At 37.3% G+C, this 17,937-nt stretch overlaps 2 protein-coding genes across 6 annotated transcripts in view; one reads left to right on the top strand and one right to left on the bottom strand.

Moving 5' to 3' along the window:
- The window catches only part of USO1 (USO1 vesicle transport factor), a 73,842-nt gene extending 58,860 nt beyond the window's left edge, over positions 1-14,982 (bottom strand). The window contains exons 1-2 of one of the 2 annotated variants that reach the window (XM_081054837.1): positions 14,626-14,982; positions 47-133 (exon numbers count right to left, since the gene is read on the bottom strand). In XM_081054837.1, the coding sequence (XP_080910963.1) occupies positions 47-133; positions 14,626-14,691 (153 nt within the window). In that variant the 5' untranslated portion in view covers positions 14,692-14,982. The remainder of the gene's footprint in view (positions 1-46; positions 134-14,625) is intronic. The other variant, XM_081054836.1, reaches the window with a different exon arrangement.
- A 99-nt stretch (positions 14,983-15,081) lies between these two features.
- G3BP2 (G3BP stress granule assembly factor 2) overlaps positions 15,082-17,937 on the top strand; it is a 71,590-nt gene continuing 68,734 nt past the window's right edge. Inside the window, exon 1 of one of the 4 annotated variants that reach the window (XM_081050004.1) lies at positions 15,082-15,270. The gene's annotated coding sequence lies outside the window, so the exon portion shown is untranslated. The remainder of the gene's footprint in view (positions 15,271-17,937) is intronic. The other 3 variants (XM_081050007.1, XM_081050003.1, XM_081050008.1) reach the window with 3 other exon arrangements.

Genomic DNA, 17,937 nt, shown 5'->3' with positions numbered 1-17,937 from the left:
CTAATATCAACTTAATAAACTTAATAACTGATAAAGTGTTACAGACCTTAGATAATGATTTGAGAGCACGCACGGCATTTCTTCGATCATCCAGTAAAGTAGATGAAGCTACTCTGTCACAAAGCTTTTGAATCTGCCATAGAAAAATGAAATAGCATTAACAGAATAAAAAGAACAAAAAGAAACATTAAAATTTTCCCCAAATTCATTCTGTGTAATTTTTTGGGGAAAAAATAAACAAATGGGATGTCATGGAAAAGGTCTTTCACAAATCTAACTATTTAGGTACTATTATAATCTTATTACAGAGATCAAAAATTTTTCACAAACACTTGAGAAATAGAAGTGGTGGAAGAGAACTCAAATAAAATAAGTCACATAAATTGAGGAATTAGGATAAAACATTAGTAGAACCAGAGCTTTCTAAACATGCCTATTATTTCAAACACGACTGTTTGAACAAGGAGGGGAGCATAATCCACTAAGATTATGGTAGAAAATGGGAAGTTATTTTTAAAGAATTTAAATAATAATTGTTTAAATCATAACTTCACCCGATATTTGAACAAAAAAGTCAGAAATGTATACCAAAAATTTAAAGTTTTGAGTGTGCCTCACAATCTACAAAGATGAAATGTTTGTTTTATAAAAGCTTTTAATAGATTTGCAGGAATTAAATCTTGAACTGAATTTTAAAATACACCTTGAGCATTAATTACAGTAGGAAAAAATTGGAAACAACTATCTAGCAAGAGAACAAAAACTAAATAAAATTGTGGTATAATCTTTGGTGGAATACTATGCAGCTACTCAAAAGAATTAACTGTACTGACATGAAAATACTATGATTTAATAAATGCCGAAAAAGAGCGAGTTGTAAAACTATATATGTAAATTGTTTGCCTACTAAAGCAAAAGTACCAGAGTGTATGTGTATGTAAACTTACATTAAAAAAGAATTTGAAAACTTAAAGTAAAATTCCTAGAAGAAAGCATAGGAGAAAATCCTTGTGACTTTCAATTAGGTAAATATTTCTCAGGTAAACACTAAGAGCAGAATCCATAGAAGAAAAACATAATAAATTGGACTTCGTCATTTCTGCACTTCAAAAGCTACTGTTAAGAGAATGAAAAGCCACAGACTAAATGAAAATATTTGGAAAACACCTGATAAAGAAGTTTTTAAAACCTCTATTCTCATGTCCTTTTTAATGCTGACAGTCAGTTACTATTTTATTAAGTTATTATTCATTCTTTAATGACAATTCTTCCTAAGATTGCATAAATAAGATTTTTGGCATATCACTCAAACTTTTGCATCCTATGTATTTGAATTAATAGTGCTTAAATACACAGTGTTTTCCAAATTATGTTCTGCAGACTTCCAGTGTCCCAGAAGATATTAATAGATTTCTTACGATCACAAAACCAGGTTATACAAAGTTAAACAGGTTTCTGCATTGCAGGATTTCTAAGTCTTTATTATGCTGATTTGCATTTCTTCATACTAGAGATACAGTATGATAACCAAGCCCAGCTTTACTTTTTTTATTTTATTCATTCTAATTGCTCACATTTAGAAATTATTCCTACCTTAAACTACTTACTTTAATAATAATTATACTGACTTTCCAAAATGAAAATACAACTTTTTCTTTATTAAATAACTGGTTGATACTTCTCCCTCTCTCTCTCTCTCTCTCTCTCTCTATATATATATATATATATGTATATATGTACACACATATATATATATATATATATATATGTATTTTTTTAACCATTAGGAAAACTACATAATTATCTCTTAAAAACATGAACCTCATTACCGACCTTAAAAAATTTCTTAGGCAAAAAAATAGTTTTTCTAATAAGCATGATGGTAATTTCCTTTACTTGGGTCTTGGGCACCTTTTTGTTCTAGCTGATCTCCTGACTGGGAAATCTTTTGTAGGCATTCTCTGCTTGTTTTCTAACCCAGACCTCAAGCACTGGCTCTAGATCTGGGATTCCCAATCTCGGTTGGAATTCTTAGTCCCAGTACCATTCAGACTTGAATTCCAGCCTCAGGCCCATCTTTGGTTGGGGTATAGAGATAGAGAGACTCATGTCAAAATGTGAAGTTCTGTAAAGTTCTTCAGTTAGTATTTGTTGAATAAGGAAATGTGAAAGCTATTTCATGCTGGTGGAGAAACTTAGTTATGGAAATGACTACTGGACAGAGATGATCATAATCCTATCGTTGGGGGCTTGCTTTGTTTTATTTTCAGTCTTTTATTTTGTGTTCTAACATGCTAACATCTCAGCCTTGTTAGTTTTTTTAAAAAAGCTTTTAGATACACACAAAAATAGTGATTTCAGTCATTATGAAGATAAATACAAGTTAAAAGAGCAATGAGGTTATTTTTATCTACCAGACTCACAAAAACTAAAATGAAAATACCACATTATATGATTCCATTTTTATAAAATGAAGAAAACCAGGCAAAAGTAACGCCCGCTGTTAGAAGCAAGGATAGCGGTTGCTCATGGAGGAGGGCAGGGACTGAATGTGGTACAAAGGGGACTTCGGAGGGCTGCTCAGGCTCTGTGCCTTCATCTGGGTGCTGGTTACATGCACGGGTTCAGGTTGAGTTTTACATATGACATGTGTACTTTTCTTTGCTATGTACTTCAAAAACAATGATTTTTAAACTGGAAGCATCAGGATAGACAAAGATATAAATTAATGAACTTGCATTAGGGAGACCACTTCATGGACGGTGTAGATGTCTGACTGCTGGGCTGTGCACCTGACGCTGAAGCTGAACAATACGGCATGTTAACTATAATCATATATATGGTCACAGGATGTGGAGGACAGCGTACGGAATAGAGTCAATGGAACTGTAACGGCTACATATGACATCGGGGGGTGAGGGATTATCACTGTGTGAGGGGTGCAAATGTCTAATGATTACATTGTTTTGTACACCTGAAACTAATAAAAAAAAACAGAAATAAAACAAATTAATGAACTTGCTTATACTCTATAAGGAAAGTTACCTAAAAAAGTGGCAATTTTCAAAAACTATTACAACTTAAAATGTTCATACCCTTTCAACGAGGCATTCCTACTCCTAGGAATTTATCCTTTAAAAATACTTCCACAAGTACACAATGTTATACGCTAGAATGTTCTTTGTAGCAGTATTTTTAATGGCTAAAAAGAAAATCTAGCTTCTGCCATGCAAGGATATAAGTAGAAGTCTGCTACACGGAAGAGGACCCTCACCCGACTGTGCTGGCACCCTGATCTCAGGCTTCCAGCCTCCAGAACTGGGAGCAACACATTTCTTCTGTTTATTGGGGAAAAGAAATAAGGAAAGGGAAGGGAAAGGAAGGGCAGGGCAGGGCAGGGCAGGGAAGGGAAGGGAAGGGAAGGGAAGGGAAAGGAAGGAAAGGAAAGGGAAAATTCAAAGCTTACCTATCAGTTGGAGAATAGGGAACTAACATACGGTACACATACACTAATGCAGTTGATCAAATGAATAAAGCATATCCATATATACTAACATAGAAAGATGTCCAAGATTGAATATGTGAAAAAAAGAAAACTATACATAGTATGCTTAACATGAGCTCATTTGGGTTTAAAACTGTATCAATAACAAACCATGTAAACATATATAGAGAAAATTAAGACTATGTACCATACTATACTGTCTTTCAGGGGGTTGCTGGAAATGTTCATTTTCTACATTATTTCTGGTGTGTGAATTTTGGTAATAAATGGACATTACCTTTATAAGCAGAAAAGAGAAATAATGAAATAAAGTGACATGGTTTATGTTACATTGGAATTTCTAGGATATTTTTATGAGTTACTGAACTCATTGTCTAAAGATGCTATTTTCACTCTACTGATCAAAATATAATATGAAATCAGTTCTTAATTGATAAAAATAAACTACCATTATAAAAATACCCTCAATTGTCTTCCTGCTCAGTCAATAAACACACATTGAATACGTGTTTCTTTTTGTGCTAACCAAAATAAAGATACAGTGTTTGGCCACAAGGAGCTAGTACAGGCAAACAGTCCTATAAATAAAGTATAATAATAAGTTAAAAGCATATAAGTATGTGCTGAGTAAAGCAGGGGCACGCACACACAAAAGTAGTCAATTCTATCCGAAAGCAATACTGCTATAGATTAAATGTTTATGTCCCCCCAAAACACATGTTGAAACCCCACATGTTGTAACCCTCAACATGATGGTACTAGGGGGTGGGGCCTTTGGGAGGTGATGAGGTCTGAGGATGGAGCCCTCCTGAATGGGATTAGTGCCCTTAAAAAAGAGGCCCTAGGCAGTTCCCTTACCCTTTTCCCATGTGAGGACACAGCGCAGAATGGTTGTGTATGAACCGGGAAGCAAGCCCTTAGCAAACACTGAATGTGCCTGTGCCCTGACCCTGGACTTTCCAGCCTCCAGAACTGTGAGAAATAAATTGCTGTTTAAGATACTCAGTCCATGGAATTTTTGTTATAGCAGACTAAAACAGATATCATTTAAGAATGAAACATGTGGGATTACATCAAACTAAAAAGTTTTTTCACAGCAAAGGAAACCATCAATAAAACAAAAAGGGATCCTACTCTATGGGAAAAGATATTTGCCAATGATATATCTGATAAGGGATTAATATCACAAATCTATAAAAAACTTACTCAACTCAACTCCAAAAAAACAAACAACCCAATTAAAAAATGGGCAGAGGACTTGGGGAGACATTTCTCTAAAAAGGACATACAGAAGGCAAGAAGACATATGAAGAAATGCTCAACCTCACTAACCATCAGAGAAATGCAAATCAAAACCACAATGAGATACCACCTCACTCCAGTCAAAATGGCTATTATCAATAAATCAACAAACAACAAATGCTGGCGCGGATGTGGAGAAAAGGGAACGCTAGTGCACTGTTGGTGGGACTGCAGATTAGTGCAGCCACTATGGAAAACAGTATGGAGGTATCTCAGGAATCTGAAAATGGAACTACCCTATGATCCAGTAATTCCACTCCTAGGCATCTACCCGGAGAAATCCAAAACTCCAATTCAAAAATCTGTATGCACTCCTATGTTTATTGCAGCACTTTACACAATAGCCAAGATATGGAAACAACCAAAATGCCCATCGGTAGATGACTGGATTAAGAAGCTGTGGTACATTTATACAATGGAGTATTACGCAGCCATAAAGAAGAAAGACATCTTATCATTTGCAGCAACATGGATGGATCTAGAGAACATTATGTTAAGTGAAATAAGTCAGAAAGAGAAAGACAAGTACCATATGATCTCACTTATATATGGAATCTAAAGAAAAGACTATGTGAATGAACTAATCAGAGTCAGTTTTGGGGACGCAGAGAAAAAACCGAGAGTGGTTAGATGGGTGTGTGGGAGGGGGTTGGGGATAAGGGGAAAGGTGAAGGGATTTGGAAGCAGCTGGTAACCACAAGATGGCCTCAGGGTTTTTCTTTTGAAAATTAATTTGGGGAAGGTATTCTATAATGTTGTAAAGATTTTGTTGGGTATCCGATGGACATGCGTCCTATTTGGGAGACCACCTCAGGGATACTGTGGATACCTGATCATGGCATTGTACATCAGAAGCTAAACATTAATGAATGCCAACTATAATTTTATATATATAATGTGATGGTTCAGTGTGAGGTCGGAGGGATAGTGGATGGGGGGAGGGGGGTTCACAGTATGAGGGATATAAATGATGAACGTCTAAGTATTACCTTGTTTTGTACACCTGAAACTAATAAATAAATTAATTAATAAAAAAAAAAAAAAAAAAGAATGAAATAGTAAGGATGCCACTCCTGAGTCAAAAATTAACAGATGAGTATCATCAGACAACATGGAGAAGGAATTCCAGGCAAGAAAATGATTTCTTACTTTAATTTACACATATTTTAATGTAGAAAATAGCATTTCATATTCAGAATTAAAAAATTAGTCTCATTTGATTTTTTAAATGTGTATACATCTAAGAACCTAAACAATATTTTTTATGTTACACACATATAGTTGTTCTATTAAAACAATAAACCAAGGAGACTTTCTAAAATATGAGCTTTTCCTTTTATAGTAATTTTAAATGCCTGTTATTTCTGGGAATGATGATTGATCCAAAATAATGTGGGAAAAAATAAGAAAATATCAGATTAAACTGTTAGCTAAAAATAGATTTATTTTCTAAATGATTTCAAAGTATCTGTAATACTTCAACAGGCTCTGATTAATAAGCATATCACTAGATTTTTCAGGTAGGTACAAAAACGTACCTTAATCACTATTTTAAAGTGTACTATCTATACTGACAGAAAGAAAATCCATTCATTCCCGAGTTTGGGTACATATCAAGACTATTTTTAAGACTATAAACATGCTTTTTATCTATTAAACTTGGTTTTTAATGGCAAGTACATATTCTTCCCAACCAGGGATTTTAATCGGAACTTTCTATCCAGTGACTTAAGACAAAGTCAAATAAGCCAACCATACTACAAACCAATGATAGTCAAAAGTGAATATAACAACAACTTACCATTACCATTACTGAACTATTTCAGATACTTCCTGCCAGACACCAAAGTCATTTCAGTAATTTCTGATAGTAACCTAAAACCAATTACAAGCTTCTCTGTTTTCTTAAATAAAGAACAGAATTATAAGCTTTCTTAGCATTTAAACCTAAGTCCTCTCCAAAATCGTACATAGGGATGTCTTAGGCATTAAATCAAGCAACGAATATAAAAGTCTTTGCATAGTACTTGGTACCTATAAATAATAAATATTAAACTCATTACCAACATTCTTATGATTTCTTTTTGTATCATTCTTCTATCTTATCAGGCTTTTGGCTGTCATTTCCGTCATTTATGTTTCTGAGAAACCATTCAAATTTAGCAGATTTTAGTTTGCTACTGAGAAATTTGACAATTAATTTCAAATTATCAACCAAAAATTGCCGAAGTTTGAAACTGAGACTGAGTACATGGACTTTGCAACTTCTGCTTTGCTACATGAAAGACTTATTACCTCCTGGTAATATTCCAGACGGTTGACGTTTCTGAATAAGTGATCTCTCCATAATAAAATGCTATGTTGCTACTCTTTACAGACAACTGAAACCCAATGAAAGGAAAACATACTACATACATTCCAAACCTTACAAAGACTTAGCTACGTTTTAGGCCAAACACTGGTCTAATATTTTTCAGTTGATATTTACCAAGCAAAAATGTTGTAGCATAAGTATGCTTAACTTATATTCAGAAATTATAGATCTCAAAGACCATTATTCCATTTATTCCTTACTTGAAAAACCAAATCCATGCAGTACAATTGTGCCTCACTGTCCATTTTCTCTTTTAGTTATTAGAACCCTGGGTTTTGGCTGGGCACATGACTGTCCACCTAGACTACTTTCCAAGCCTTTCTTGCATCTAAACAGTGACTACATTCTGAGTTGTTAGTACCTTCCAGGTCAAGTCCTTAAAAAGAAGCTATATGAGGGTGGCTGTTAGCTCAGTCTGTTAGAGCATGGTGCTAATAACACCAAGGTTGCTGGTTCGATCCCTTCATGAGCCACTGTGAGCTGCGTCCTCCTTAAAAAAATAAATAAAAAAAGCTCTATGTTCTTCGTTCCTCTTTCTCGTTCCCTCAGCTTGGAACCTGAACCTGAATAATGAGACACCTTTAACATTAGACACCTTGTTTAATATTGAACAAGGTACAATAAAAAGCAGAACCTGGGTCCCTGGACCACCCTGAGAAGCAAAATTACCCTACTCTAGGGACTGCCTTCTAACTGGACTTTCAGTGGAAAAAGACAAACTTTTATCTTGTTTAGACTTCTGTTCTGGCCTCTGTTAGAGCTGCTGATCCTGTACCTAACCTAATAAGCTCATTTAACAGAAGAGGAAACTAGGCTCAGAAATAAGCGATGAACCCCCCAAACACTGCCAGCTTGGTGGCACAGTTCAGATTCTAACAAAGCTATAGATACCTTCTCCAAAGCCCACAGTTCTTCTACTATTCTAGGTATGTTGCCTCCTAGGCAGAGAAATGCTGGTCGCAGTACCAGTTGTAAACCACAGGGACTGCAAGATACTTTTGGTAAGTAGGGGAACATTGTAACGCAGTGTTTAAAATAATTTTTAAGCCAACATTTCAAAATCTAAAGATTTCACATAAAAATCCAGATTTCTACCTTTCTTGAAAAAAATTCAGCTTGATAGCTAATGATAGCTAACACTATTTGACACAATTTAAGAAGCCATCAATTGTAAGATGCACCATTTTTAAATGTATCACCATGAAAAAAGAAATATCAATTATAATTACAAGATGAATCCTGATTTCAAGATGTTTAAATGCTAATGTGCATCTCAAAATTGTTAATATGGCATATATAGGTAGTACATAGCATGTGCCAGCTCTGTTCTAAATTTCTTTATATTTTGATTTCTTTTAAACTTTATAAAAACGCTACATGATCAGCACTATTACTATCCACGTTTTAGAGATGAGGAAACAGGCACAGTGGGTAAGTGACTTGTCCAAGTTCATAAAACTACTAAGTGGTGGGATGGGATTCCAAGTCAAGCAGTGTGAGTGCTTAACCACAAGGTTAAATTGGATCTCTGGGCCTGTATTTCTGGAGGCAACAACTGGCTGGAGTTGAGCACTAGCTCTACTCTTGAGTCTGGATATGCAGCCTCCAGTTTCATTCCAGACTTCTGCTCTCTTCTCTAATCCAACCTGCTTCATTGAACAATGTTACCCGACTGACACTGTTAGGATTTGAGTTTGTGACTCTTCCATTAAGCAATAGAATGTTATATATTAACAGAAAACAGTTCGAAAGAGAAAAAAACACATTTGAGTAAAATTTAGTCCAGAGTTAGTTTTATTAAGAGGGAACAGAGATAATAAGGAAAAAACTCAAGAGAGCAGTTCTTTAACTAATTCATATTACGCTAACGAGGTATTCTGAGAGATACGAAATTGTCTGAGAGAGAAACACAAAGATGAATTAGACATGGAACCTTTTATAAAGATGTTTTTACCGTCTATTAGAAGACCGTATAGTGTAATCAACAAAAGTAATTGACAATCTGGTATTTTAAATAATTTCTAATAAAGCAGCTCTATGTTTTAACATGCAAATATCTTTAAGATATCAATCAACGAAAAAGATTAAAGTATAGAAATGTGTATCAAGCTATAAAAAGTATATCATTTATGAAAAAGAGATGAATATGCTCATACAAATATACAATTCTATATTGTACATAATGCGTGATTATGCATTAAGGTCTAGAAGAATTTATACCAAACTAGGAATAGTGGTTATTTCTGGAAGAGAACTGAAATTGGAGGTGGTTGTCAAAGAAGACTTAAACTTTACTAGTATTTTCTGATATTTTTTTAATTAAAAAAATGAAAAGGTGCATTATTAATAAAAGATAGGTATAACATCAGGCAGCTCCTGCAGGTGAATATGTATCAAAACTCTTCCTTTTCAATAATTGCCATGTGTGATTCACAATTCCACTTACCAAGAAAAATATGTAAAGGACAAATAATTCCACCAACAATTGGTAAATTGTAATTCATGATCAAAATTACAACCTAATAACCCGACTTTAATGTTTGTTTTGCTACCCAATGGTACCATTTATTTTTGTATTCAGTGCGACACAAAGGAGACCAAAAAAGAAGCAATGGGAATAGGAGTGACTAGGAAATAAAAAAGTGAGATGAGGAATGTGAAAATGAAAAACCACTTAAGAGTAAAAAAAGAAAGAAAAAAAAAAAGAATAATGCTTTCCAAAAGGACATCCTTTTATGCAAGGTATCATAATGAAACTTGTCTACCAAATAATCTATCACAAATGTTAACATCTCAAAGTCTAACACTACAAAAGTTTTCAAATTAAAGGTAACTTTTTATTTTAAAAAATGCTTACGGCCATTTCTGCCTGAGGTATAAACAATAAGCATGCCTTTTGTCCGATATCTACAATAGACAACAAAGAGACAAAACAGTATAAATAACAGGAGACAAACAGGTAAAAAGAGAAATGGTATTTGCTATCAACAAGTTTATATAAGAAATTCTTCTATTCTCTACTAAAAGATAACCAGATTCAAGAGTGATTACAATTACTTCTCAAACCATAAAGCACCAAGACTCATTTTTCACTTTTAGGTATTCAAAAAGAAATACTTGATGAACTCCATCAGGCTACAGATAGTGAAGGACCTATCCGCTAGGACTTTTTTCCCCCCCAAAGTATGTTCCTCAGAACAACAGATCCACAAGGTTCCCTGGAGGGGAAAAAAGGATCTGGTCAAATAAATTTGGCAAACACAACTTACTTTATATCTCCATCTTGAAAATATTTGAAAACATAACACAGCGCTTGCTTAATAAATCTATAAATATCAGGCTTTTTGTTTTGTTTTTGATCATCACACAGCACCCTTCTTCAGTAACAAAATTCTTTCAAGTACCTCTACTTGAAAGAATTCTCTGGAACATACTTTGATAATGCCAGGTTATGTAAAATGTAAATGATACTAGTTTTTTACAACCACCCTAAGTAATCTAATACACTTTCAAAAAAGCCATGTAATTTTCAACAGACATTACTGAATAAGAATACAAAAGACATGTTTGGTTGGATATAGAAGTAATTAAATACAAATCATTATTATGTTTTTTTCTGACATTGTTATTGCAAGAGCCAAGAGAGAAAACACACACCAGTTAGGACACTGACCTAATTATTAATGTACAACATGAAACATAAACCCAAACAGGAGTTTCAGACTACACATTTATAGTAACGTGTTATCAAATGTGCTTGACCAAACCAAAACTATGTCTAAATTTAAGTGCACGCTCATTTTTTATTAAAAGAAAGTACAGCTGTGTCTATATTCTTAGCCGTTTTGTTTTTAAGCCAGCTGATCAAAGTTTGATCTAAAAAAAGAGATGCCTTACAGTATGCTACTTCTGCACACTTTTTGTGGACTTTAGCCAACTTTCATGCCTTGGGATACAACTTATGAAAGGAAAATCTACACTTATCACCAAATGTAGTTAACACTTCTCTTGGGATTTTCAATAAACTAGCTCTAAAAAAGGAAAAAGGTATTAGCTGTAAGGTAGATGGAAAATTAAGCCTGTGTAAGTATTCAGAAGAATGAGCAGGGTTTTTTTTATTATAATTAGTGTTTATTTGCACCCAGAAAAGTATGTGAAGGGTTAAAAGACTGCAATCATCAGAAGTCAGTGCCTTTCTCTACCTAAAAGAGAAATCAAATTAAAAATTATTTGACTCTAAAATATGAAAAGTTTAATGTGGATAAAATTCTAGAATAAAATATTCAGAACTTTATAGAATTATTGACTAGCATGACACAAATGCAGATATTTAGTACTTGGTCTCTGAAGAACATCTTAATATCAGTCTAAAGTTACTCTTAACTGAGAGCATGAAAAGCTAAGTACTATACAATCAATAATATAACTCTCATATTTAGAAGACACACAGTAAATCTGAAAAATTCCTTAAGTAAAAAGTTTGACATAATAGAGTTCAACCATTCCAAAACTGTGATTCCTAATCTTTAAAAAGTGTTGTTAGGGTGACCAGTTAGCTCAGTTGGTTAGAGTGTGGTGCTAATAACACCAAGGTTGCTGGTTCAATCCCAGCATGGGCCACTGTGAGCTGCGCCCTCGTTAAAAAAAAAATAGAAAAGAAAAAAGTATTGTTTTAGCATCTAGTAATTTGTAAGCTGCCATGATTACCGATCTGTGATTTCTTTCATCACTATAATGAAGTCATTTAATAAATATTTACTGAGTATCTTACCATGGAAAAATAAAGATTAAAATACATATAAACAAAGACAAAACAAAAATAAAGAAAAAAATAAAAATAAAAAATAAAAAGAGAAAAAAACAAAAACAAAATACATATGAATCCTGCCCTACAGACTTAAGAGTCTAGAAGAGATGAGACATATATAAAAGGTAGAAAGCCTAAGAAATACACAATCTAGTTTGAATGTGAAGCTTCTATATTCTTAGCGGGTAAGAGATTACTCAGAGGGTAAGAGATTACCTACAATTTGGTGAGAGAAAGAAGTATAAGGTTAGTGAATGCATTGACGCTGAATTTGAAGAACAGGTAGACTTTAGACAAAGAAAAGAGGCTTTCCACTGGAAAAAAATGAGAAAAACATGAAAAATGGAAAAAAATGCAATGAAAATAATTTAATTTTGCAGAAATAAAAGCAAAAGTCCTAGAAATACTAAATGACAATACGTAAGTTAGAGGCTCCAAACCATGGCAACTTGAATATGCAGGCCAGATCAAATTACCAATTAAAACTAATATTGTACCACACACTCTGATGTTCTATAAATACTTCTAAATTAGTTAGCCATGACCCCTTATACCCATTATACTTCCTGATGGAATGAGATGGTGAAACAAATTTTATTCATTCTGTACCTCAGAATAAACTATTAATTCTCTTCCAAAGACAAACTATTTTTCCAGTGTTGAGTGTACATACTGAAAGTTAGGCAAGGACAAGAACACTCACTTTCCTTTCTGTTTATATATACAACATACACAAGTGATATTCAAGCTTCATTTTGAAATCATGATATAAAAACTAAGTTGTTCTATTCACTATGGCAAGATCAAAGTGTTCTAGTCTCAGCTCCACAATACTGAACACGTTGTTTTAAGTGCTCTGTGCCTCAGTTTCTTAACTTGTAAAACAAGGGGATTCAACCTGGATGAGCTGTAAAGGGCCTCCTAGCTTTAAAATCCTATACTCAATTAATTGTATGCCACTTTTCTGCAGAAGTCATTGTGACAAGGCCAATTATAAGGCAAAAAAAGATTATTCTTTCCCGAAATACATGCAATAAAAATCCTCATTGAGCAAATACTAAGTGCTAGGTTCTTTCTATTTCTTATTTCATCTAATCCTCATTACACCCATAACAGCAGACAGTTTCTTTAATTTATTGTTTGGGTATTAGATTAGCCATCTTTGATCTGTCCAATCCAATCAGGGGCGGAAGGCAAGGATGCAAATCAAGATCTAACTCCAAAACAAGTTCTAGTAAACCACACTTTAAAACTTGGTGCTCTACACAAAAAGTTATCAGACAAAACAAAACAAAAGCTGAAGAAGTGGGCTATGACTATAGTAATCTAGAGAGAGCATGGTCTTCTAATAGGGCAGCTCAGTTGCCTTGTAGCCGTGTGGGAACCAACAAGAGAAGCCAAATATTAGGTGTGTTTGGGTGTAATCTCATTTTCAAATGAAGGAAAACAGATTCACCAGCTTTCAACTTCCTCTTTAAACAGGTCTAACCCAGATCTGTGAGGTTACTTTTAATATTACTTTACTCTCCAAAATTCCCAGATGTGTTTTAAAATATGGGCATCGGCAATAAGGCTTAGGCTTTGAAGTAAGGCAAACCTTGGTGGAAATCTGGCTCTATTATAACACTAGTAGTGTGACTTCGGTCAAGTTACTTCCCCTCTTTCAAGCCTCATTTGTAAAGTGAGGACACTATCACCTATCTTGCAGAGTGATTACGGATTAAAGGAGAATGTGGACGACAAGGAGCTCAGCACAGCACCTAGCAGCACAAGGTAAGAGCTCGACAATAAAAGTTATTTCCAAAGTTCACGTTTAAAATGTCCTATTTATCACTTTTCTGTAGACCTAAAATTATTTTCAAATAAAGTTTATTTTTTTAAAAAAATCATACTCATTTCTAATAGACGCCACATTTCAAAGTCAATTTACCCTCAAATCGAACCAACGACCAGACTGTGTCCTGTGGCCACGTTTTTTAAAGTGACGCTGCAAATCGTGTTACCAAACCAAGAGTTCAGACTTCTGAATGGCGTGAGTGGAAGGGCGAGCGGGGAATGGGTCCCTAACGCGGTTTACGCGCGAAACATTCCTCCAACGTCCAGGTATTTCCCAAAAGGCATCTATTTTGAGTCCGAAGCACGGGGTCTGATCTAGTAATACCTGGTAGAACGACCTTCCTCCAGCTGATGGGACAGGAGCAGGTGGCTTTCTGCCCCAAACTATTTTTTTATTCTTAGCCACATGCTCTCTTCAACAGCTGGGTTTTAAATCCCGTCTTCCCCAATTCCCCATTCCAGCCCTCGAGCGAGGGAGCAAGGGCTCCAGGTTCCTCTCGGCCCGTGGAGACACCGGCGGGAAGCAAGGAGGGAGAGGCCCGCGGCCTCGAGGGGCGTGTAGGTCAGGTCGTGCCACCTCTGCCCTGGATCGATCGCCTCCCGGCGGCGCCACCCACCGACCCTCCTCCCGAGGCTGCCGTCCGCAGGGCCGAGGGTTTCAGGAGAAGGGAGGCAAAAGGGGAGGCGGCGTGCGGATCCCGGCCCACCGTGGGGCAGGGAGGTGACCTCCGGGACCCCGAGTCCTCCGTCCCCGTTCCTGCCCGGACCCTTCCCAAGTCCCAGATCCGCTGCTCCTCTCACCGTCTCGGCTTCTGTGTGCTGGGGTCCGGCACTCTGACCCCCCATCACCCCGCGAAGGAAATTCATCTTGCCGCTCAGCCACCGGCTCTACCAGCCACTTCGGAAAAGAAAACTTCCCCTGTCCTCCGCAGGGCCTGGCCCCCAGACCAGCAAGCACTCGGCGATCCCCGGGCACCGCCACCGCCGCCTCCTACTCGGCGGCCGCTCCAGCCCCCTGAGCCCGGAAACAGCCGCCACCAGCAGTCGAAATGCGCATGTGCGGGGGACGTGGCATTACGTGGCGGCTCGAAGGGCGAAGGCAAAGGGGTAAAGTAGGCGAAACAAGGCCCACAGCACGGGTCCTCCCAAGCCCCGCCCACTGCTCAGGCACCGCCTCCCTCCGCAGGCACCGCCTCTCCCCGCAGGCACCGCCTCTCCCCGCAGGGACACGCCTCCTACTCCCGCCCGTCGCAGGTCGCTGGGGCTGGCCCCAAACACCCACGTGGTCGAAGGCCGGCCCTGCCGGCTGGAGAGCATCTCGACAGTGTACGTGTTTTGGCTTGCAGCGTGTTCAGTTGTTGCGGAGCGGGGCACACTGCAAGCTGTCATACCGGAGTCGTGTTTTGTTGAGTCGAAACTGAAATTGTCCTTCGGCCGACGTGACAGGTAAGGGGTCCCGACCCTTGGCAGGGTTGGTTTGGTTTTGTGGTTTTAGCAGTCCGAGCGCTGTGGCCTTCTGATCCCCGTAAATTGCATTTCTTTACAGGGCTTTGTTTGGTAGTAAAGAGGGTGCTAGAGCCCCCTCATTCCACTGCCACGGGAGGGCGCATTTCTCAGACCTTGCTCTTCAAACCTGGGAAAAGGAATTCCTAGATCTAAACACCAGGTACCCCGCTATGTTTAAGTGGTGTGAGGAGAAAACCAATCGAACCCTGCATGTAGCTTACTAGGGAAAATACATTGCTCTGCAGTGTCAGTTTGACAGCTAGTAGCATAATGTTTTGTGACTAACTTTCAATCCCTGCATTTTCAGCGGGTTTTCTTAGCATGAAAAATGTCCTTTTTTCGTATCGGTATGCCTTGTTCCTTTCAGAATGAGTTTGTCAGGTACACGTGCTTGTGGAGTAGTCTTGTAAATTTCTTGAGTCTAAAAAGTGTAGGGCCCAGTTACCCAACTGATTCATACACCTCCCCACTTAAATGTCCCAGGGGTCTCATTCCCCAGCCTCCCTATAAAAAAAAAAAAAATCGGTATGCTTCCTGTGCACAGTACCGCTAGCCAAATAATTGCCTAAGCTAGAAGTAGAAAGCAGGAAAGACTCTTAAACTCTGGATTTCACCCCCGTATGTCTACTGGTCAAGTCCTATCATGTTTATTTATAGAACATAGTATTTCTCAAATAGGTCCTCTGCTTTCTTTCCTCTATGCCTCTGAGATAGTTTATGTTCTCAACATTTTTCACCAAGCTTATAGTAATAGTTTCCTAACTAGCCTGTCAGTATTCAAGCTCCGATTTCCCTCCATTCCTGTCTCCAGTCCACCCTTGAATGAGCCTTGCATCAGCAAAGCATCTGCATGACAGTCCTCTTCTTAAAATCCTTCAGTGATAAAATCCAAACTCCATAGTTTGGTATACAGGCCCGTCATGTTCTGACTCCTGCCTATCTTTCCAGCTCCTCCTGCACATACTCTGGATATATGCCCTACCTCTCCTTCTTCATCAAGGAAACACCTGCTAGTTCCTTAAGACTTAACTCTGGCATCTTCTGAAAGCTTTCCCTGAAATACACACACACACACACACACACACTAGTGCTTTTCAATTAATATGTGGTAAACTCTCAATAAATGCTTGTTAAGTCAAACTGTTAAGGGCAGGATTATGTTACTCATTTTTGTATGTCTGTTGTTTAGCACTCTCTCATAAGAGGCGGTATTGATGCAGAAATGAAGAAAATATTAAAGGATATGTGAACATTATGCTGTGGAGGAGGGTCCTTTTTTCATCTCTAAGGTGAAATTGTGGATAATACATACTATCACAAAGGCTATGGTAAAAGTTCCTTTCCTAGTGCCAATGTTTTAAGCCTGGGTGTCTTGGATAATGGTGGGGATCATACTGCCAAAAATACTGTGTACTAAGCATTGTCCCCTGCTTTCAAAGGAGACACTTGACATTTTGCATCAGAGATTTTCCATGGGGGCATTTTGTTGCAGCCTAAAAAAAGTAACCAATAAATGCTCAGCTTTTTTATCACCAAGTAATGTGTGCAAAGAACTTTAGCCAGTCCCTAAGCCTCACCCCTCCCTGAACCTCTTCTCACCTCCTCTATGTGCTTCACTCCACCCCATCATCAGAGATAAAGCTCTGAAATGCAGTGGGGCTCATGGATGTTTACATATATTATTTGATAATAAAAATAACAGTATCTTGATGTTTTAGCAAAATTGTTTTAACGCACTGGCCTTTTTTAAATGCCCTGCTTGGTTTTAAATTTTGGTGAGTATAGTAGGTCACTGTGAGTTTTCCCTTCATTTGACCTGTTTTCTTCCCTAATAGCATCCACTGGGCAGGAAGGAATGGGCAGGAGGGATGGGTGCAGGCGAGATGAAGGTTGAATCCCCATACTTCCCCCTGACCTTGCCTGTCTTGCCTTTCTCCTGGTGTCTGGGAAAGGGTGGAGCTGCCTATTACTTCTAGGCTCAAGAGAAGTCAGAGAGGGTACAGTGGCTTATGTGTCTCTCAGTTGGGGTCTAAAAGGGGAGCAGAGGCGCCATCACTATGGAACAGCCATGAAATAGACTCCTTATTTAAGAAAAAAGGGGTTCCATGTGAATCCACTTCTGTTGATTTTATAGGGAAAAGTCAGGGACCATGTCCTGTTCCTATTTGTACTCTAATCATCTAGCGTAATTCCTTTAACATGATAGATGGTCAAGAACCATTTCGTAAATAAAGATAGAGAAAACATGAAAAAACTGTGACTGTCTGACTTAGGCCATTGTACTTCTGACTTTCATAAATCTAAACACTTACCGTGTTTCCCCCAAAATAAGACCTAACCGGAAAATGAGCCCTAGCATGATTTTTCAGGATGACATCTCTTGAACATAAGCCCTAATGCATCTTTTGGAGCAAAAATTAATGTGAGACCCAGTCTTATTTTCGGGGAAACACAGTAGGATAAATGCTATGAATCATTAAAATACACATAATCCAAAATTTTAACTGGGGTAAATAAAAATGATTTTTCTTTTCCTAAACCAAATCTGACAACAGAACAACTAACAAAATTCATTGGTTTGAAATCTGTTTTTAAAATTGTTTCCTT

The sequence above is a fragment of the Rhinolophus hipposideros genome (genome assembly GCF_964194185.1).
Source record: "Rhinolophus hipposideros genome assembly, chromosome: 1".
NCBI lineage: Eukaryota > Metazoa > Chordata > Mammalia > Chiroptera > Rhinolophidae > Rhinolophus > Rhinolophus hipposideros.
The sequence above is the reverse complement of the archived record's forward strand: the minus strand, read 5'-3'. Positions and strand labels throughout refer to the sequence as shown.